Source organism: Theobroma umbraticum, unplaced genomic scaffold, assembly GCF_002168275.2.
Source record: "Theobroma umbraticum cultivar Fairchild unplaced genomic scaffold, ASM216827v3 scaffold_302.0, whole genome shotgun sequence".
In the NCBI taxonomy this organism is placed as follows: domain Eukaryota; kingdom Viridiplantae; phylum Streptophyta; class Magnoliopsida; order Malvales; family Malvaceae; genus Theobroma; species Theobroma umbraticum.
The window spans coordinates 464,906-487,998 of NW_018397287.1; the positions used below are offsets into that span (position 1 = coordinate 464,906).

The 23,093-nt window shown below is 33.8% G+C and overlaps 2 protein-coding genes and 1 pseudogene across 2 annotated transcripts; all 3 read left to right on the forward strand.

Moving 5' to 3' along the window:
- Window positions 1-525: 525 nt before the first annotated feature.
- On the forward strand, window positions 526-4,321 carry LOC110428550 (Exostosin family protein). The gene is made up of 3 exons (XM_021444406.1): window positions 526-1,414; window positions 3,157-3,410; window positions 3,642-4,321. The coding sequence occupies exons 1-3, from the start codon at window positions 790-792 to the stop codon at window positions 4,191-4,193; spliced, it is 1,431 nt and encodes a 476-aa protein (XP_021300081.1). The 5' UTR covers window positions 526-789; the 3' UTR covers window positions 4,194-4,321.
- A 5,778-nt stretch (window positions 4,322-10,099) lies between these two features.
- LOC110428568 (GDSL esterase/lipase At1g29670-like) lies at window positions 10,100-12,945 on the forward strand. The gene is made up of 4 exons (XM_021444428.2): window positions 10,100-10,593; window positions 11,111-11,344; window positions 12,179-12,425; window positions 12,550-12,945. Exons 1-4 carry the CDS (start codon window positions 10,198-10,200, stop codon window positions 12,783-12,785), a joined length of 1,113 nt encoding a protein of 370 aa, XP_021300103.1. The 5' UTR covers window positions 10,100-10,197; the 3' UTR covers window positions 12,786-12,945.
- Window positions 12,946-19,388: 6,443 nt separating this feature from the next.
- Window positions 19,389-22,250, forward strand: LOC110428552 (G-type lectin S-receptor-like serine/threonine-protein kinase At1g34300 pseudogene; annotated as a pseudogene).
- Window positions 22,251-23,093: the final 843 nt, after the last annotated feature.

The window sequence follows — 23,093 nt, forward strand, 5'->3', positions numbered from 1 at the left end:
TGACTTCCTTCGATATATATATATATATCGAACATTCCATAATTATCTTTTCAACAATCAAAAACTAAATAATAAAGTGACATTCAGTACCTTACAATGTAACGTGATTACAAATAATATGAAGATAGTATTACAATGTTTGATATATAAATTACGAAAAGATTAAAATACGAAGAATGTAATATCAATTTTTAGAATAGTCTTTATATATTAAAATGTAAGTTCAATATATTTATATTATTTTAATATTAATTTGAATATAATATCATCTCTTAATTATATTTTTAATATATTTTATTTTTATTTTTGAATATAATTTTTTCTTATTTTAATTTAAAAAATAAAAATGTTTTTAACAATTTATGTAATATAATATAATTGCAGATTATAATCACATTATATTTATTAATTATAATGATTTATTATAAAAGAAATATTATAATATAATATAATTAAATATATTATAATTATAAATATGTACTCTGATTCTCCTCGTCTATCTAATGTTAATCACATTCTCCCTGAAGCAGACAACGCGACGGCACTTAGCTAGTGAATCGCGTTGAGCTTTTACACCCCTGGGGCATATTTGGATCTATCATTACTCTTAATGATAATTACCTCAGAAACCTTCTTCCTAAACAACCTCTTACTGCAAGCTCACTGAAATACCCAAATCTCAAAGCATCCTCTTCAAATTCAATACAGCCCCTCACGGTCTAGCCAAAATGAGTGAAGAAGCGCACAAGTTAGAAGGAAACTGAGGAGCAAAGCAAAGGAGGAGAAGCAATGGCAATGAAAAGCAGCACTGCAACAAAATCTCTGTTTCTCACTTTCACTCTCCTCTCCCTTCTCTCCCTTTCTCTCTTCATCTTCTTTTTCTTCACTTCCCCTACTACTCAACCTGCAACTTCCCTTTCCCAAACTACCCTCCCTTCCTTCCAGAACTCCATCAAAGTGTACGTAGCCAACCTTCCCAGATCCCTTAACTTTGGCTTACTCGAACAATACTGGGCTTCCAATCACCCCGATTCTCGAATCCCCGCGGACCCGGACCATCAGATCCCAGGTACCCATTTCACCAAATCCACCAAATACCCTCCTTATCCTGAGAATCCATTGATCAAACAATACAGTGCGGAGTACTGGATCCTTGGTGATTTGGAAACCCCTGGAGAGCTAAGAACTGGATCTTTTGCTAAAAGGGTTTTTGATGTTAGTGAGGCTAATGTTGTTTTTGTTCCTTTTTTTGCTACCCTGAGTGCCGAGATGGAGTTGGGATCGGGAAGCGGTGCGTTTAAGAAGAAAGCTGGAAATCGAGATTACTCCAGGCAAAAGGAAGTGGTGGATTTTGTGAGGAAAACTGAGGCTTGGAAACGGTCTGGAGGACGGGATCATGTTTTCGTTCTCACTGGTAATGTGCTTAATTTTGAGTATATTTTGTGTTCTTTTAAATCCATATGCTTATTGCTTAATTTCTTATTCTGAGTTTTTCTTTTTGTTGAATGTATTGGGATTTAGTTATTTAGGCTGTTTAGTTGTAGTTACCTTTTCTATTTGTTTTTCCTTCCTGAAAGTCATTCAAGAAGCTTAATTGTTGTATTAATTGATTCAAAACGAATATTGTGACTAAATTTCAGTACTGATTTCAACGTGATTATGTTATAAAAAAGCAAAATAATGAATTTTGGTCTCCCAAAAATATGGCATTTATTTTTTAGTTTTCAAAAAATAGTACTACTTGCTTTGAAGGACGATTTGTGCTATAGACTTGTTGCTTTCTGTGTTTCTAATCGCAAAAAGAAAGTGGCAATATAGCAATCAGACAGTACCTTAGTCAGCAGTGTTTTGCTTGGTTAGTCGTACGGACAACTCTTTTCTGTCATTGTGGACTTGGCTGTAGACTTGAGGATGGATTCTTTTAGTTTCTTTGGTATTTGTTCTTGGATGGATAGGTTTTATTAGGCAATGGAAAGTGGAGTAACTTGTGTTTTTATTTAGTCCTATGATTTATATTTTTCTACCATTTGATAGTTAGTTTGTTAGTCATTAGTAGCTGGAAGAATATGAGTATAAGTAGTGATCTTGGAGGGGTGGTTGGTCTGCTTGGATTAGTAAAATATGTGGGATTTGTAAACATGCTAAAGGAACAAGCACTCATTGCTTTAGAAGACATCTTTTTATTTAGGCGTTGTATGGATGCATCATCCTAGTTGCTATTCTTGTGTTAGGGAGTCCTGTACTGATATGCTGATCATTTTGTGCACAATATTAATTTTTTTAGTTCAATGCAAATTAAGCTTGTAGGCTGTATTGAAGATGGTTGCACAGCTGCTGTGCAATTTTCATAGAAAATCATTGACAATGATATCTGAAACCAAATTGCTGTGTTTGATAGAAGACTGCTACTATTGTATGAAAGTGCCTTTGATGAAGGTCAGATTTTAAGGCAGAGGATAGCATGGTTGTCAATTTTGTGTAATTAGCCTTAGGATGACATGAAGGTAGTTTAGGACAAAGTGAGGTGTAGAAAGTCAAGCCGAGCCCAAATTGGTCACAAAAGAGAGATATAGGTTTCAGACAGTCAAAAAGGGGAAGAGTTGTGTGTCATTCAGCTAGTTTAGAAAGAGGTGGCCTATTGCCCAAGGTCTAGCATTTTCAAATTTATTTAGCTAGCTTTTTAAGTTTTGAAAAATTAGTGTTACATATATATTGGTTGAAATCTGTGCCCCTCAGTAACAATCTTAGAAGGAATAAGAGAAATTGATTCAGGCGAGCTGTTTTGTTAGCTTTGAAGTCTTACAGCTTCTGTAAACTGTTTATTGTCTTGTAGCTTGTAGGTTATACACCGTTACTACTCCTCTAACTTTTATGGTTTAATTGTGTAATCCACCTTCTTTTTTTTTTCTTTTTCTTTCTATATCATTGTTGACTCCTTGCTTTGAAAATATTGTGCCATGTAGGGTCAATTATACTAAAATATGCCATGCCTTTGAAATTGGCTCTTCATATAAGAATATAATGATTTGTTGATAATTTACCATCAGTGCCTAAAGAAGAAGGAAAAAAGTGGAAAATTATTATGCATGCTTTACAGCTTATGATTTAGTCTCTGGATTGTCAGGTTATGTTAAACCTTGAAGCATTCTTTGGCAGACCCAGTTGCAATGTGGCATTTCAGAGCAGAGATAGCCCCAGCTATTTTACTGGTTGTGGATTTTGGTGGGTGGTTTAGGCTTGATACTAAATCATCCAATGGTAACTCATCAGACGTGATACATCACACCCAAGTTTCATTGCTTAAAGACGTGATTGTTCCATATACCCATCTGCTTCCTAGGCTGCAGTTGTCAGAAAACAAGAAACGACAAACCCTCCTTTATTTTAAGGGAGCTAAACACAGGCACCGGGTTAGTATCAAACAACCTAACATTGGAGCTAGCTGCGTATCATCTTATAAATTAAAATTGTTTTACTTGATTGTTGTTTACCTTTGACTGTATACTGAGGGTTAAGACATTTCAGCTTTGAGCTTCCTTTATTATGTTGTTAATTTCAGGCTGGCTTTATCACAGTTCTTACTGAAATCTTTATGTCTCTCCTATGCTTGACTTTGTTGTCAATTTTATTAAAATTTTCAGGGAGGCCTAGTTCGAGAAAAATTATGGGACTTGTTGGTTAACGAACCAGGAGTTATTATGGAAGAAGGGTTCCCTAATGCCACTGGAAGAGAGCAGTCAATTAAGGGGATGAGATCATCAGAGTTCTGCTTGCACCCAGCTGGTGATACTCCCACTTCATGCCGACTTTTTGATGCCATCCAAAGTCTTTGTATTCCCGTGATTGTCAGCGACAATATTGAGCTCCCCTTTGAAGGGATGGTGGATTACTCAACATTTTCAGTTTTTGTGGCAGTAAGTGATGCTTTGAGACCAAATTGGCTTGTTGCTCATCTTAGAAGTTTTGCTGAAAAACGTAGGGATGAATTCCGTCAGAATATGGCTAAGGTGCAGCCTATTTTTGTGTATGATAATGGCCATCCGGGTGGCATTGGGCCAATTCCTTCTGATGGTGCTGTAAATCACATTTGGAAAAAGGTTCAGCAAAAATTGCCAGCGATTAAGGAAGCCATTGTTCGAGAGAAAAGACAACCAGTGGGTATATCTATTCCAGTTCGATGCCATTGTACCTGAATGCACGATTCTTTTCTTCTTTTTTGGCACTTGATTCTTTTTCAACTTGCATAAGGCTATGGTTGTTTGACACAATGAAAAGTTCAAAACTATAAATTATAATGAAATTGTTATAGAGCCAAGTCATATCGTTCATCTAAATTTTTGTTAATTATTAAAATTAGGTATCTAATCGTATCCAAATAATTCTAATTTGACAATTAATTAAAAATAAAATTAAAGGAAACAAGCTAAATTAGAGAATTAATGTTAAAAAGTGCTAGAGAGTTAGTGAATTAGCGTCTAGGATTGTGGAATTACTCTATTGTTCATTTGAATTTAATCTCCCTCTTTATACTTATATCAATAGGTTGATTGCTAGCTTATGCTCTAAATTTGGCTGCACATCATATTTAAGTATATTTTTATCCAAAAGACTAATCAAATCACCTAAGCTGTAAGTGAAGTGAACACATACTATTCAAACCCTTGATCTATTTTGTCAAGTTGCATTTAGAAACTCAAATCAATCAATTGTTGATAAAACAATTAGAAGCCATAAGTATAGATTTGAAATAAACAACACAATACCTATTAATAATAAGTAAAAGAGAGTTAAAATATTCAAATTACATGAAGAGCTCAACCACAATCTTAGAAAAAAAAATAGCTTATCATATTTACAACAAAGTTCAATATTCTCATAAAATAAATCATTTCTCAAATAAAAGTTAGAGAAAGAAAGAGAAAACTAGTGAGAGAAATGAGCTGATGAAACCCAATCTTTCTTGATTTCTCCTCTTTTCCTCTTCTGTAGAAAGCTGCTCTTTTTTTTTTCCTGAAGGTTGCTTTGAACTCTAGTCTTTCAGCCAAAAAAAATCCCTTTTTAAACCCCTCCACATAGCCCTTCAATTTAAAAGATCAGAGCGTGCAGGATTTCCAAGTTACGTGCTGGTGCCACAGCCCTGGGATCATGGCACTGTGACGCCGAGGCTGCTGCCTTGGGGTAATTTGGTTGACTTGGGTAGCGTCGCAGTGCTAAGAGCATGGCGCTGCTTGATGTCCCATGGCCTAGCTTGGCTGAACATAGGTGGTGCCGAGGTGCTGAGTGCATGGTGCCGCGGTGCTGAAGCTGCTCTGTTGTTGCTCTATGCTTTCCAGCCTCAGTGCTATCCCTACCATAGTTTAGTCACTTCCCATGTGATTTTGGCTATGATCTGGTCCGAACTAGGCAAAGTGATACATACAAAAGTTGTAGACTTTTCATTTAGCTTTCTAGTGGTTTTAACATCATGGCAATTGGATATCTGTAGCTCAAGTTGCGCTCAAAACACCACAACTTGATGGTTCATACAACTCCTTAGTCAAGATTGGAAATGGTGATCTCGTGCAAGTAAAAGGAAAAGGCACTATTATAATAAAAACATGAAAGGGTATCAAATTGATCTCTAATGTGTTATATGTGCCTAATCTCAGTCAAAATTTACTAAGTATTGGGCAAATGCTTGAAAGAAACTATTCTTTAAATTCAAAAACAATACTTACACTACATTTGATCTTAATGGAGCTGAATTGATATGTGTTAATATGAAAAGCAAGAGTTTTGTAGTTGATTGGAATAGCAATATTTTCAATGCAACCTGCGAACGCCACAAGTAGCAAAAACCCTAACCAATCAAACTCTTGGCCTCCAACATTAGTACACACATTTTCACTTGAACCTTTTTACAAAGGAAGAAGATTTTAACCATGCTTTTGTGCTAGCAAAAGGGAACAATGTTTGTCCTTTTCCACTCATCATAAGGATGGCTGAATCACATATTTGAAAAATTGCTTCAACAACAATTTTTTCTTCTTCACAAAGTAGGTGACAGCACATAAAGAGAAAACTCCTTTTTTTTTACAACTTTTCTTTTTCATATGTGGAAAAATAGTTAAAAAAGATTTATATATTTAGGTTAAAATTAACTTTAATTTTGCAATAAGGTTCGTCAAATTATAACGTATTACAATATAGGATCATGACTTAATTAAACTATTTTAATTAAACCCAATAGAAATTAAATTGATATAATTTCTTTTATATTATTGCAATTTTGGCATTATAATTATAACTATTTATATATTATGCTCAAAACTTAATTAAATTCTTTTTAATTAAGTTTATAGAAGTTAATTACCTAGCGTATGATTTAAGTTTAACTTAAATCATCACTTTTCCAATTTAATTCAAATGTCATTGTGTGTGACCTATTAGGTTCTTAACATGTTAGCAATGGAATTGATTTATGACTTAATTGATTGATATAAATTTCAATCAATTAGTTCATATTGATTCCATACACTAAGATTGACATCTAGCAATACATCATGGTTATCTACTTGTTAGGAGAGTTAAAAGATTCTTTGACAACCTTCCAGTGTATCCTAGAAATGATAAGAGCTTGGTACAATGTCTACTCTTATTGATCTCCATCTTCGTTCTTGTAGTTATAGTATTAGTTTTATAAAGACTTATGAAACCTTTTTATAATTTTTAAGTTGCTTTTGCTAAGGACTTTAATCAGCTAATTTTAACCAAGAGCTGATAAGATATATCCTCTAAAAAACTTGAGCTGATGATTTATATCTTGACTATTCATTTGCCTTCACATGCTTCATAATCTACCCAAAAGCATATTGTTTAGCCATCTTTGGTTAGGCACCTGTAAAGATGAAATTAAAGCATATCATTCCATATACAAGATAACTTGGTGTCTCAAGTCTAGGGAATACTTTACAACTAATACATGAGAAGTGTTACATAGATAGTGGAGTGTATTACCACATGTACCCTTCATGGCAAGTCATTTTCAGTGAACTTGCTTTCTTAGATAAGCACTTATATTCTAGTTTTAAGTATCTCTATACTTCAATCTATATGATCGATTGCGTACTTCCAAAATAAGGAACATAGAATGTACTCGTCTTTAAATATCCTTGATGTCCAATCTCAATGATACATTGATCAGCAACATTTTGAGATTATGCTCTGATGCATTGGGATCTCATTACTGCAACCCATTATAATTTCCTTGCAAGGCATATTAATCTCCTGTACTTCAATTAATTAGACTTTTAACTTATTGTAATTAATATTTTATTGGTGAAGAAAAACCTTTAATCATTCAATATGAATGATATTGTTGCATGATTGGAACCAAGCCTTGACCAATCTCAATTGGTTGTAGGGCTCATCCCCACACTTTTAAAATATGTTAAGTATTTGAACATTTTAAAAGCAAATGCTAGGGTGTTTTTAACATGAATAATTTAAGGAAAAAACTCATTCAAGCAATTTTGATTATTTTTGTCATTTCAAAACTATAATCAATTTAGAGCTTATAAAGCTAACACATATGTAATAAAAAATTTCTTAAACCAACCAATTGGAGTAAATAACTCTCACATGTTGCATATTGTTTGGCTAGTACATCTACCTCTTCATTAGCCTCCATAAGTGTATGTGTGACCATTGAATTGGAAATTGAGCTGTGGAAAACAACCAATCTGTACCATATGTTGTCTGAAACGCCAAGGAACTTTCAAAGGATTATTTATCCAGTTGATCACATTATAAGAGTCATTTCAATTCATAATTTCACTTGTAAATTTTTTATATAGTTGCTAAACAATAAGAAAGCTTCTATTATAATTAGAATTTTTACCTGATTAGCTTCACAAAAACCGATAGACATAGCAAATCTTATAACTACTTCCCCTTTATAATCTCGAAGAATTCCACCAATACTTGCCTCTCCCAGATTAGAGTGTTATTCCAACTTAACATTCATTTATATTTATGGTTACAACTTACAATTTGAAATATAAAATAGTATGTAATATCACTTAAAGAAAAATAAAATTAAAATGATACAATTATAAAATAATGATGTAATTTTCAATACCGTTTTATAGAAAAATTTAAAACTATTTATCAAAAGTTATCACTACCCATAAAAGTTCTGATATACTTGACACCTTTTTTAATTAGTCTCCTTTCAAGTAGTTTCTAAAAGCAATTTGTTTTATACTACCTAAAGAAATATGGTCTCACCTTTTAACTTACAATTTAATAGGACCAGTTTTTCCCACAATCTCTACTCAACCAAATATGTTTGATCTCTTTATCCAAATGCTCAGGAGTAGGACTCTAGGGGTGCAATTAATTTTCAACATTTGGGTAAGAAAGTTAATGTATTCTCCTCCTAGCAATAGACCATTCAGAAAGAGGATAAGGGACAGGACTGACATGGGGAAAGAAAACCCATGAAAAACTTCCCAACTGGATCGCTATCTCTCCAGGATGATAACGAGCTGTGGGGTATGAATTCTGACATTATTAATTGAAAATTTAATTTCTGACTGTTGCAGTAATTGAGAAAAAAAAAATTATTCGATGCATTTAAGAGAAGGAATTGGTTTGCGTAAATGTAATGGTGTTGATGTCTGATGAAACATGAATAATTCTATTGAATATTGGTATGACTAAAGGTTGAATGTAGATAAGATAAATGTTTAATTAGTTGAATATAGGGCAATAAGAGCTTTGACATAGACAAGTTGTTAAGCATAGATGTCTCAGTGGTGTTAAGTCTCAGAGCTTCAACGCATGAACCCAAATGAAAGGAGAGTCGATGCTGTGGTCATGCGAGAAGGGAACAGTGTCACATAATCATAGTTTTAGTATATAAATTTTGTGTAAATGTCTTTGCTTGAAGGAACAGAACACTTTAAATACCCTAATCAATGAACGTAGCTACTCGTTGTCCTCAAAACTCACCGCCCACAGTTACCACATTTATTACCCGTGAGACAACATTTCCAGGAAAATGAAGTGTTCTCTGGCCAAACTTATTGGAATTGACAACTTCAATTCTTGCTTTGTCATTATTTTTTTCAAACAAACCTTTTTTTTTTTGTTGCTTTTTTCTAAGATGATATTTGAGAAAAAAAATGTAATTAATGCAATAACCTTATTGAAATTAATGAGAATAATACATTAAATAAAAAATATTTTCAGATTGAGCAAAGAGATATCATCAGTCCAATTTAATTGTTTTTTTTTAATTCCTGCCTTAATATGGTTGAGCATTTAAGAGAGAGACGTTTATTTATATGCCCATATCTCAGCCTGGACTTGACTTTTGTAGCTTTGTTTAAGGTGCCGCTGAGTGCTGACCCTGAGCTAACTACTAACGCCATGGTGCATTAGACTTATTAATTAAGATCAATAGTAGTATTTGCAAAATCCTTAATTAAGATTAATTAGTTTTTATCAGTTCTTTTATTCATTTATTTATTTTGAACAACATCTATTACCCTCACCCCATTCTTAATATTACGATTTATGATGTTGGGTTTAGTTCTTTATTATGTCATTTGCAAAATAATAGAGGAAAAGTAAAACATATTTGACATATATAATATTTGAAAAAATTTATCGATAATTAAAGAAATTTTAAATAAATCATTATTGTTCTATTTTATTTAATTAAATTCATATATTTTTATTTTTTTACATCAAATAGATTGTTGTGATTAACGGTTGATTAATTGTTACTAGTTAAAATGTCATTTATCATATTTTGTGCACGTGATATTGATGTAAAGAGTAAAAAATATCACATGATCATATTATTATGTCACATCAATATGTTAAATAATTATTTATTATTATATGTTAACATGTTACGTTATGCTAACGTAAAATATAATAATAAATGATATTTTAATTAATAATAAAAAATTCTAATTATACGTGGGTTATAAATTAGATAGAAGCTGTTTAGTTAGTATGATATTAATAGGGAATACAAGGAAGTTGATACTAGCAATTATGACCAAACATATGAATGAATGGTGAGACCTTCGTTCTCCTTCTCCTATTAATAAGCCTCTAGCCCCTTCCGCACAAAAAGACAATATTAATAAGCTGATTGTTCAAACCCCAGACCAGGGCAGAAAGCTTACCCCCTTTCTCAAGATGATGACTAAAAATACAGCAACCTCGCTTATCCTTTTCTGCCTCCAACTCTTAACCTGTTTCTTTCCATGCAAAGGTGGGGAGGATGGAAGTGATCATCAGATCAAAGGGATGTTTGTCTTCGGAAGCTCTTTGGTTGACAATGGCAACAACAACTACCTTCAATACTCGACGGCCAAGGCTGATTTCTTACCATATGGGATAGACTTCCCCCGTGGACCTTCTGGCAGGTTCACAAATGGGAAAAACGTCATTGACCTTCTCGGTGAGAAGCTTAAGCTTCCTTCTCTTATCCCTACCTTTTCTGACCCTTCAACCAAGGGAAGAAAAGTTGTCGATGGTGTCAACTTTGCCTCTGGTGCCTCCGGTATCTTAGATGACACTGGTTTTCTTGCGGTAAGACCAAAATTCTATTTACTATCAACATCATTTACACCAAAAGCTCCAGTCACAATCACTATCATCATCACATTATTGCCATAATAAGCTTTTGCCTTTTAGCTATCCCAAACTTGGTATCATCTTAGCATTTCTAAATTTTTGGAGGGGTTTTGTTAGAACATAAATAAATTAGTTAAGTCATTTTCCATGAAATTCTTGAACATTTATGAAAGGAGGTTTCACCGAACTATCAGAACATCTTTGATATGCATTTTGGGGGTATTAGGAAAACCATTTGCTTGTGCGACAGAATAAACATGTAGGATCATTCATCATAATAGTGATATATGCTGGAATTTTGGGTGTGGGAACAGGCCAAGTTGCAGCAGATACCCATCAATTTTTGCTCATCATCTTCACATCAAACAAATGACATGCAAAAGCTCTCCCTTAAAACTTATTTCACACCCTCTTTAAGGATAGCAGAATTGGGCTAATTAAACTCTCTATGTCTTGGATTTGCATTAAACAGCGCCAAGTAATCACTCTGAACCAACAAATCAGGAACTTTGAGGAGGTCACATTGCCAGAACTGGAAAAACAGGTGCGCTGCGGAAGCAGGGAATTGCTTCCCAACTACCTGTTTGTTGTGGGAGCTGGGGGGAACGACTATTCATTCAACTACTTCTTAAGGAAATCCTACAATCTTGTCAGCCTTGAAGCCTTCACTGCCAATCTCACCGACTCACTTTCCCAGCAACTCAAGGTACAACCATTCATGACTAAAAGCTTACTTAAGGCTAAGAGTAAGCATGTTTTGTGTGTCTTGTGATAGGTAGGGAACATGCAAATCAATGTATTTAACATGGAATTAACTTGTATGACATCGTACATGTGCCATTATATTTAAGTAAGCAAACGTCACCGGTTAAAACTGTTTCGTCTTCTTCATATTGAATGCAATAGCTATAAGTTTCAACCTATGACATCCTCCAGTTGACCAGAATAATCTCTCCAAATAAATAGAGTAAAGAAAACAAACCAGAAAAATTAATGGGTATTGAAGTGAGGAGAGGTGAAATGACATAGATTTTATCTTAGATCTTTGATCCACCAATTGTGAGGATAAGATGTAACAAGGAGTCTAGCAGTTATACGAACTTTGAGCTTCAACAGCCCGATGCAAAGATTGCACTGTTTATCGCAAGACAGACTTGAAGTGAATGGGACCTAGTCTCCTTGCTCTGGTATTTGGATTGTAAAGTATATGTCTTGATATTTTCTTCGGTGAGTGGCGCATATGGTGTCACGTCATCCATACAAGTAGTCAAAGTACTATGATTTCGAAAGTGTTTGTTTCTTGGCTCATCCATGACCAACAAAAAAAAAAAAATTTCGAGAAAAAGGAAAATTGAAGTGCGTCAAGGAGAAAGCTATTCTGGCGAACGACAGACAATGATTCTTGGGATACTTCAATTACATAAAATCATCATATGATATTTCTTTGTGTCATAAACTTGATTTAGGTGTTTAACTTGTTCAATTTGGACCCATAGAGATAGAGGAAACAAAATAAAGTAAGCTGCCATGGATTTTGCAGAAACTGTACAATTTAGGGGCAAGGAAATTTGTATTGATGTCAGTAAATCCACTGGGCTGTACTCCTATGGTTACAGCAGCGCGTCAGGGCAGGTGCGTTACAGCTCTTAACCATGCAGCTACTCTCTTCAATGATGGCTTGAAGTCATTGGTTGATGTCGCCAAAGCCGAAATGCCATCTGCTAATATTGTTTTTGTCAACTCATACAAGATTATAAGGGATATCATCAAGAACCCTGCCTCTAAAGGTAAGATTCATTGCATCGTAAAAACACATTTATTGATCTACAAAGGATTTGAACAACAAAGTCAAATAATCAAATGAAAAGTATGAATTCATATATATTGTTCACTTTCCTCTACTTTTTCCAGGTTTCAGCAATGCTGACAATGCTTGTTGTGAAGTGGTGCCATCGAGCCTATTAGGAGGCAGTGGAGTTTTGTGCAAGAAAGGTGGGAAGGTATGTGGTGACAGGAGTGCTCATGTGTTCTTTGATGGGCTGCATCCAACAGAAGCAGTAAATATTGAAATAGCAACCAAGGCATTTACTTCTTATCTTCACACTGAAGTGTATCCCATTAACGTCCACCAACTTGCCAAACTATAGATTTTTAAGCTCTATTAGGATGACATTCTAGATGTAATGGATCATTTTCTCAACGCTTCAGTCTCAAATAAAGTTGCTGTTAAGTCTATGTAAGTTAATTTGGTTTGAGAATGTTGTGTAACTTATCCTAAATAATCAGTTTTGTATTGTATTATAAATACATGAACCACTTCCAAAAAAGAAAAATCCAAGAACTAGCAATAATTACTTATGTTAAATGGACTTAGGATAGAATGCCAATGAAGTAGCGAGTTAGTGAAAATAAAGGTTAGCACTCAATTGAGACTTTAAGGTTGATAATCAAGTTTCAAATATAAAAACTTAAATTCAAATTTTTTTAAAAAATTATTATTCAATAATTTCAAAAAAAAATTATCTAATAACTAAGTCTAAGGATGCTATTTATAATAGCATAATCCTACTTTATATGCAAATTTAAATTTTCCTATGGTACTATGAACAACATTATTATAAGTAAATCTGCTTGTGCCAATGCAAAGTCCCATTGTTTCGATCTATTTCCACAAATACTACAAATTAGATTGCCAAGAGTTTCGTTCACCGATTCAATTTAGCCATCATTTTGTGGATAAGTTGTGTTACTGTAATTCAAAGATGAATCAAACATCTTCCATAAAGTCTTTCAAAAATGACCAAGAAACTAGTTATCCCAACCTAAAGTGATGGTTTTAGGCACACCATGCAAACGAACAACCTTTTTAAAAAACTATTTAGCTATTTCACTTGCATTTGAAGTCTTCTTACAAGGGATAAATTGTGTCATTTTAGAAAACCTATCAACAACAACAAAATAGAATCCATGCCCCTTTCTGTTCGAGGCAATCCGAGTACAAAATCCATAAATAAATCTTCTTAAATATTTTTTGGAATAGGTAAAGGCATATACAAACCAATATTTTGGGACTGTCCTTTTACGGTTTAGCATATGTAACATCACTACACAAATCTTGTTACATCCCTTCTCAAATAAGTTAATAATATCTTTCTCCATTAGCAATAATCATCTTGTCACGGCTTAAATGATCAGCAAGACCTCTAGCATGGAAGTCTCAAATCAACTTTTCTCTCAATGAAGATCTAGGAATGCAAAGCTGGTTACCCCATATTAGAAAACCATCATGAATGTAAAAATCCTCAACAAGTTGATTTGTGATACACTTTTCCCATGCAGCATGAAAGTCTTTATCTATATGATACAATTCCCTTACTATATCAAAATCCACAACTTCTTGTCTCATTGTCACCAACAAATCCACATGTTTAGTCAATGCATCTGCTACTTTATTCTGTATTCTAAACTTATGTCTCAGCTTGAAAGGAAACTTGTGTTGAAACTGAGACCACCTAGCATTCATGTCTTTATTGATCCACTTCTAGCTATTTAAGTACTTCAATGCCTCATGATCCAAGTATAGAAAAAATTCTCACTTGACCAAGTAATGCTCCCAATTTTCCAAAGCATACACGACAAAATAAAGTTCTTTGTCATAGGTGGTCCACTTGTGCCTCATATCACTAAGTTTCTCATTGAAATAAGTTATTGGTTTCTTCTTTTCTGAAAAAACAGCTCTTATCCCCACACCACTAGCATCATATTCAACTTCTAATAATATATCAAAATTTGGCAATGCTAAAACATAAACGGTACATAACTTCTCCTTTAGTATAGAAAAATTGGTTGCAGCTTCTTCTCTTCATTGGAGCTTTTCATTTTTTAGGCACTTTGTAATAGGTGTTACAATATTACTGAAAGTTTTGATAAAACACCTATAGAATGTTGCCAACCTAAGAAAACTTTTGATTTCTGTTACTGTTTTTAGGGTAGGCCATTCTTTAATAGCTTGAATCTTCTTTACATCCATTTAAATACCATCTGCATTAACTACATAATCCAAGAATAACAGCTTATTTGCCATAAAGTTGCACTTCTTCAAGTTCACATACAACTTATTTTCCTGTAAGACTTTTACTACTTCATGCAAATGCAAAAGATGCTCCTTTTCTAATTGACTATAAATCAGGATATCATCAAAATAAACTATGACAAATTTTCCAATAAAAGGTTTTAGTATTTGATTCATCAACTACATAAAGGTACTAGGTGCGTTAGTCAACCTGAATGGCATCATGAGCCACTCAAACAACCGTTCTTTCATTTTAAAAGTTGTTTTCCACTTATCCTCAGATCTAATTCGAATATGGTATTTATTACGAAGATCAATCTTCATAAACACCTTAGCCTCATGTAACCTATCAAGCATGTCATCCAACTTAGGAATTGGAAACTTGTATCTAACAGTAATCTTGTTGATGGGTCGACTATCCACACATATGCTCCAAGTCCCATCCTTTTTTCGAGTTAGTAAGGTAGAAACTGCACATGAACTCATGCTCTTTTAGATATGTCTTTTATGTAATAATTCCTCCACTTTCTCCTTGAAAATGTCACTCTCCTTTGAGCTCATCTGGTAATGATGCAAATTTTGTAAACTAGCACCAACAATCATATCAAAATGGTACTAAATATCCCTCATGGGTGGTAAATCATCAAGTAAATCTTTTGGCATCACCTCATTGAATTCTTCTAGTAACGATTTGACTGCTTCTAGATGCTTTACTATTTTTTTATTTTTTTACTAGATAACACCCGTTTCACAATTAGAGCATGCACCTCTATTGACTCCTTAAAAGCAGCCTCTAACACATTCCTTGAATAAGTAGGGGTAAAGAAAGTTTGTCCCTCCACGTTAAAAGCTTTGGTTTTGGCATTTCCTTTCATTGGCAATAAAGTAAACTTTGTGTCATTTTTCTTCAATCTGCAGGTGTTTTCTTTTCCATCATGTTGCATTGCAACATCAAATTGCCAAGGTTTACTAAATAACATGAGACAAGCATCCATATCTATAATATCAAAATTTACATCATCTCTGTATTTGCCAAAAAAAAAAGAGGTACTTATACCATTTTGTTACATGAATCTTGAGCACTACCTTAATCTAGCCAATAATTTATGCATGGGGGTACTTCTCAATATTAAGAACCAAACTTTTGACAACATCCTTACAAATAATATTCTCACAACTACCATTATCAATAATTACATCAAATAAATGGTTGGTGATAGTGCACCTGATCTAAAATAATTGATGCCATCGAGTGTGATTTTCTTATTTTGGAAACAACATCATTCTTCTCACCATATATTTCAAGCTATTGTCATCATCCTCATTTGGACCACAACCAATCTCATCATCATCTTCTTCACGCTCTACCACATGAACTACTTTTTTGAGAAGACAATCACTGGATTTATGACTAGGTTGATTGCATTTGAAACACTTTCTTGAGGTTGGTTTAGCATAGAGACTTGCAGCTTTCTGATCCTCCTTCACACTTGCCATCTTTGCTTTCCAACCACTTTTTTCTCCTTGTATAGGTCATTACGTGTAAAACTATCATAAATTGATTTATTCTTGTCGTTTGATGCTCTATGATTATACCCACTATAACTCTTGTGAAAATAATCAGGTCTACTCTTTTCTTGCAATATCAGTTCAACCTTTAAAGTAATTTTTCATATTTTAGATAAATTCTCAATGCTAGGGTCATTGATAATGGGTTTCAACCCTTTTAGATACCTGGCAACCTGTATACTTTTGTATCCCTTAGGTTATTTCTTCGACCACATCTTATAAATTCTATAGTATACTTATGTAATTTGTTGATTTTGATGGCATCTTTAGTACTTTTGGAATAAATTCTATTAATAATCAGGAGGAAGAAAATCATTTTTTAACAGCTGTTTCATCTTGTACTAGGTTCTAACTAGTGTTTTCCCTTCACGACTCCTTTTGGATTGTAATTTTTTCCACCATGCAAAAGCTCTGCCTTTCAATTTGCATGCTACAAGTTTCTCTTTTTTTCCTTCTAGAATCTCCATATATTTGAAAAACTTGTCTATTTTGCAATCTAATCTAGAAATTTTTCAATATTTAGACTCTCATAAAAGCAAAGAATATCTACCTTTAATCTTAAATCTCTGTTATCTCGATCATCATAATCATTCATTCCATTTTCAAAGTATCTCATGCATCTACCAAATAATCATTTTGTTCATTCGAATCTTCCATGTTGACTTATTATCTACGTCCGTTTGCAAGAACAGATTTGCAGACAGGTTGCTCCCGAGCTACATCATCTTTGGTACGTGGCCTTTCATCATTTTGGTTTTTGTTGGTATATACACCTAAAGCATTAAATCGATCTTCTTTAAAACGTCATTCCAAACATTGGAATTTGAGATTTATTCATTGCTCCAAGGTTCTCAACACTACCTCTTGATCTTGCACTATAGATCGTAAGGTTTCAGGTTATGATTTTCGCTATAAAAACTAGCGCTTATCATAATTTTGTCACCTACCATTAAATTGGGTGAGTTTTCGTGCTCTGATACCGACTAACGCAGTGAGTTAGCATGAAAATAAAGACTAGTACTTAACAAACCATTAAAGTTGATAATCAAGTTTCAAATGCAAAAACTTAAACTTAAAATTAAAAAAAATAATATTATTTAATAATTTTAAAAAATTATTTAATAAATATCTAAAGATGCTATTTATAATAGCTTAATTCTACTTGACATGCAAGTAAATTTAAATAAAGAAGTATTTTACTCTATAGTTCCTTAGAGTAAAAAAAAAAAGAGTAAATTCTTAAACTTATGCTTACTTATTGTCAAAGTAAATTAAAATAAAAGAGAAATTCTATTATACCTACAATCCTCATAGGACCTCTAACTAAATAAGGAAAATACTAAAATTACGAACATACCCATTTATGATCTTTAGACTTTTTATTTTAGCTTTTGACGCTTAGCTTGTTCCAAAAAGTAATTTGCGAGGCTATCTATGTCAGCTAGATAAAATTTTTTTTCTAAACTACTTAAGAAAATTTAAATAAATATTTATTTTTATTACATTTAATAAAATCTTTATACTTTTATTTCAATTAAATAAAATTTTATAACTAATGGTTAATCAATTATTTTTAATCAAAATGCTAATTAATTGTCGTTCAATGACATGTGACGCTGACATGGCATGTATGTTGACATGTATTAATAAATGATAACCTAAAATGTTGATGTAACATGATAACATGATCATATGATATTTTAAACCATCTACATTAGCATCATATGAGTATAAAAATAATAAGTGACGTACTGAGTAATGACAATTAATCAATAATTAGTTACAGGAGTATATTTGTACCAAACTTGAAAGATTATTCAAGAAATATCATATGCAAGGGTGCAATGACGAATTCATATAAATTAGGTAATAATTAATAAAAAAAAACTGAATCCTTTTCTAATTGGTTGCTTTAATTTCGGCCTTCTGTTTTGGCTTGTGAATTTTGAACGGTGGTGTAGTTGGTTAACAGGTTGGTTAGGGACTAAATTTCTTGGTTGTAGCTACTCAATTTCTATTGGCTACTTGGCTATGCTATTTTAAGTTGAAACTTGAATGATCGTTCTTGTTTTGTAGTCTTCATATTCTCTTTTGCTATGCACAACATTGGGAGAAAACTTCGTCCCCTTATGACTTACTTAAGCTACTTATGATATATTTTTCAAATCAACTTAAAAATTTTGTTAGGATAATAATCTCATCACAAATCATCTAAGTTTCATATTTGATTAAAAATTATAAATCAGCATATTTAGTATCATGTAAAAATCATTTAAATACTAAAATAACTATATAATAGTTAAAAATAATAATATTTTGAGTTTTGTATAAAGATAACAATTTGTAAGGTACTAATATGTTTTGTTTTTCGAATATAAGGTATAATTAAATGATTTAATCAACAACTATTAAAAATATATTTATCAATAGATAAATTAACTTCAAAATTATATATTAATTACATACATATCTTTGAAAAAAATGATGAAATGAACTAAATTTATTAAAATGATAATAAGTTTGCCGAGAAACCAAAAATTATTATAGCATAAAAAAAATAAAAAGTAAAGAAAGGATGTAATATTTTGAACTCAATGCAAAAATATTATTCTTGAGAATGACAGATATTTACTATGAAAAATAATATTTTATTTTTACATATGAAAAAGAGTAATAGTATCTATAATTAATATTATAAATCACTTCACATCCATAAAATATATTTCTCGTCATTCTTTTTTTTTAAAAAAAGAAGAAGAAATGATCCTATGTCACTTTCATGTAAGATTATTGATTTCCTACCAAATATGGTGATTTGTTAGATTATTTAATTCCTACCAAACATGGTGATCCAATCACCAAGGGCAAATTACTATAGATTTTGGGATGATCCCTCTCACACCAAATATTACCCTAAGTGTATTATTTTCTTTATTTCATAAATACTGTCTGAGTTTGACCCTTATGTATTTATAAGTCATAATAAATTAAAATTTTTTATATTTATTGAAATTTAATTAAGATAAAAAATTAAGAAAAGGGAGCTTTGAAATTTCATGGACCCATGGCGACGAAGGGAGTAGACGAAATTTCAACTGCTCCAACGACCTTGACGAAGAGAAAGCAGAGTTTCACTTTCCGCCACGAGAAAATCGGCTAAAACAATCTCTTTTATCCTTTGCTTTTACGGTACGATGTCTTCGTTCTTTAGCCTGTACTCCATTTCAACTACTTGTCTCGTTAAATGCAATGATGATATGGACTATCAAAAAGGGGAAAGAAAGCAAATAAACGCCAACACCATGGAAAACTTGCCCAAATTATCCCTTTTTCTTCTCCTTCACCTCCATCTTCTCTTCGCCGTTTCTTCATCGTCCACCATCATACCTCTAGGCTCAACTCTTCACGCTTCAGATGCAAACCAATCCTGGTCGTCTCCCACCTCCACCTTCTCGCTTTCCTTCATTCCTGTAACTCCCTCTTCTTATGTTGCTGCCATCACCTACTCTCTTGGAGTTACAGTATGGTCGGCTGGTGATGGCAGCAATAGCGCTGGAGCCATTGTTGACTCTGGTGGGACTCTACATTTGCTTCTCTCCGGAGCCCTCCGCCTAATTAATGGCTCCGGCACCATTATTTGGGACTCTGGCACTGCTGACCGAGGTGTCTCACATGCGTCTCTTGACGATTCAGGCAACTTTCAGCTGCTTAACAATGATAGTTTCCCAGTATGGTCCTCGTTCGAGAATCCGACTGATACCCTCGTTCCTTCACAGGATTTTACTGTTGGTAAGATTTTGCGTTCTGGTCCTTACTCGCTATCTCTTAATAAATTAGGGGATCTTACTTTAAAGTGGAATAATAGTATAGAATACTGGAATCTAGGATTCAACTCTTCCATCAAAGGAAATTTGACTTCACCTAGATATGTATTGCAGTCTGCTGGAATTTTGAGAGGCTTCGATCCTTCGTTTTCTAGTGGAATGATTATGGCTTATAGTACTGACTACGGTGAAGGGAATGGTGTGTTCAGATTTTTGAGGATGGATAGTGATGGTAATTTGAGGATTTATAGCACTACGAAGGAGAGTGGGAATATAACCCCGACATGGGCGGCTGTAACTGACCAGTGTCAGGTTTTTGGATACTGTGGCAACATGGGGATTTGCAGTTACAAAGATGTGAATCCCATTTGTGGATGCCCATCCCAGAATTTTGAGCTCATTGATGCAAATGATAGTAGAAAAGGATGCAAGAGGAAAGTGGAGATTGAGGATTGTCCAGGGAATTTCACCATGTTAGAATTAGGACATGCCAAATTTTTAACTTATCCGCCAGAGGTTTCCTCTCAGACATTCATCGTGGGAATCGTAGCTTGTAGAATGAATTGTCTTGGGAGTGGTTCCTGCATTGCTTCCACTTCAGTAGCTGATGGAAGTGGATCTTGTTACATGAAAACCCCAGATTTTGTTAGTGGTTACCAGAATGCGATTCTTCCTAGCACCTCATTCGTGAAAGTTTGTGGGTCAGCGGTTCCAAACGCATCACCATACCAAGATATTGCAGGGAAAGATAACAATTCGAGGTCATCTGTGTTGATTGTTGCTGTTGTGGTTTTGGCTATCCTTTTGGTTTTGGTTGCGTTATTGATTGGTTTTTGGTGCTGCTGTTACCCAGGTAGTCCCAAATTTAGGCATATGTCAGCTCAATATGTACTTGTTGATTATGCATCTGGTGCACCGGTGAAGTTCTCATACAAAGAACTGCAACAGTATACAAAGGGTTTTTCAGAGAGGCTTGGAGCAGGAGGTTTTGGGGCAGTTTACAAAGGGACACTTGCTAATAGAATGGTGGTTGCAGTGAAGCAACTAGAGGGAATTGAGCAGGGTGAGAAACAATTCAGGATGGAAGTTGCAACTATTAGTAGTACACACCATTTGAATTTGGTGAGATTGGTCGGATTTTGCACTGATGGGCGTCATAGGCTTTTAGTGTATGAATTCATGAAAAATGGTTCACTTGACAATTTCCTTTTTATGTTGAAAGACAAGGGGAAATCGCTGAATTGGGAAAATCGATTTAACATTGCTCTTGGAACAGCTAAAGGAATCACTTACCTTCACGAGGAATGTCGAGATTGCATAATTCACTGTGACATAAAACCGGAAAACATTCTTCTAGATGAAAGTTACACTGCTAAAGTGTCAGATTTTGGCCTTGCAAAGCTTATGAATCCAAAGGATAATAGGAACTTGTCCTTAGCAAGTATTAGAGGGACGAGAGGATATTTGGCACCAGAATGGCTTGCTAATCACCCAATAACTTCAAAATGTGATGTTTATAGTTATGGAATGGTTTTGTTAGAGATAGTGAGTGGAACAAGGAATTTCGAGGTCTCAACAGAAACAGATGGTAAAAGATTCTCTTTGTGGGCTTATGAGGAGTTTGAGAAGGGTAATATTGAGGGCATTGTTGACAAAAGACTAGAAGAAGTTGATATTGAGCAAGCGGCAAGGGCAATTATGGTGAGCTTTTGGTGCATCCAGGAGCAACCTTCCCGGAGGCCAATGATGGGAAAAGTGGTACAGATGCTAGAAGGAGTCATCAATATTGAGAGACCAGCAGCGCCAAAAGTGGTTGCTGAAGGGTCCACGAGAGGAACAAGCACAACGGTGAACAGTAATATCAGTGCATTCTCAACATATGCATCTTCATCATCCCAATCCATAGGAGTTTTGCCTTTCAGACCAGAGAGGGATATGGGGAGGGAATCTTCTTCCCTACTAGGCTTAGAGAGAAATGACACAGATCCACACTCGTGATTTGCCTGCAAAAAGCAGGTTTAATACATGGGAGATTTTAAATAATAAATTATTATTGTTTTAGTAGATTATTACAATTATTTTAGGAGATTTCAGTGAACTATCAAATCAAATTGTTTTCTAATTCTGCTTCCTTTAAGCAGGTTGAAGTAGAGTTCCAGAAACTTGCACTTTTGTTTGAGAATAAAATTTGACAAATCAACTGAAGTTTCTGCAACTTTTGTTCTGTCAACACAAAGAACAAACATAGTCTATCATTTCAAGTCAAGGTAGTGTACATCCAAACATGACAGGAATATAATTTTAACTGAAGAAGCTAAGTGTTTGAAACTTTTTCCCCTGTTGTGTACATAGTGACAATTGCTAATGCTGCAATAGATTTTATAACCCGAATATTTTCCTAAAGCTGTAATATACCTCAATTCAATTCAAGTTTGAATTTGTCAAAACTAATGGAAACATCTAACTGTAACGTGCCGTTTCAATTAGGGTATTTGAATCTGTCAAAAACATATAATTCTAAGGGTACTGCTATAGACCTTCACTGGTGCATGACTATTCGATTTGGATTAGTCATGGTTCAACTTCTTTGTTTGGTGGGTGGAGAGGGGAGAGAAGGCTTATTCCCACAGAACATGGCAGAAGCCGATCCTCCCTCCTTTCGTCAAGTTGGTGACTTGACCCAATTATATAATGGACATCTCCTTGGTGAGCCTTTGATCCTTTATCATACATGATTTCGATTATTGATTATTGTCTTTTTCACATTTACTATCCTTTGCAAACATGTTTGGATGTCACCATCAGAAGCATAAATTTTTCTAAGTCTTTTAGGAACAAAAATATGTAATTTTTGTATAACAATTTAATGGAAATAAAAAATAACAGTAATAATTCCTTTGATATTGAAATGGCTTAAAATAATTTTTTCATAATTTTAGAAGTACGTTTGCTATGATTAATTAAAGCTCAAAATTTATTTTCAGTCAAAT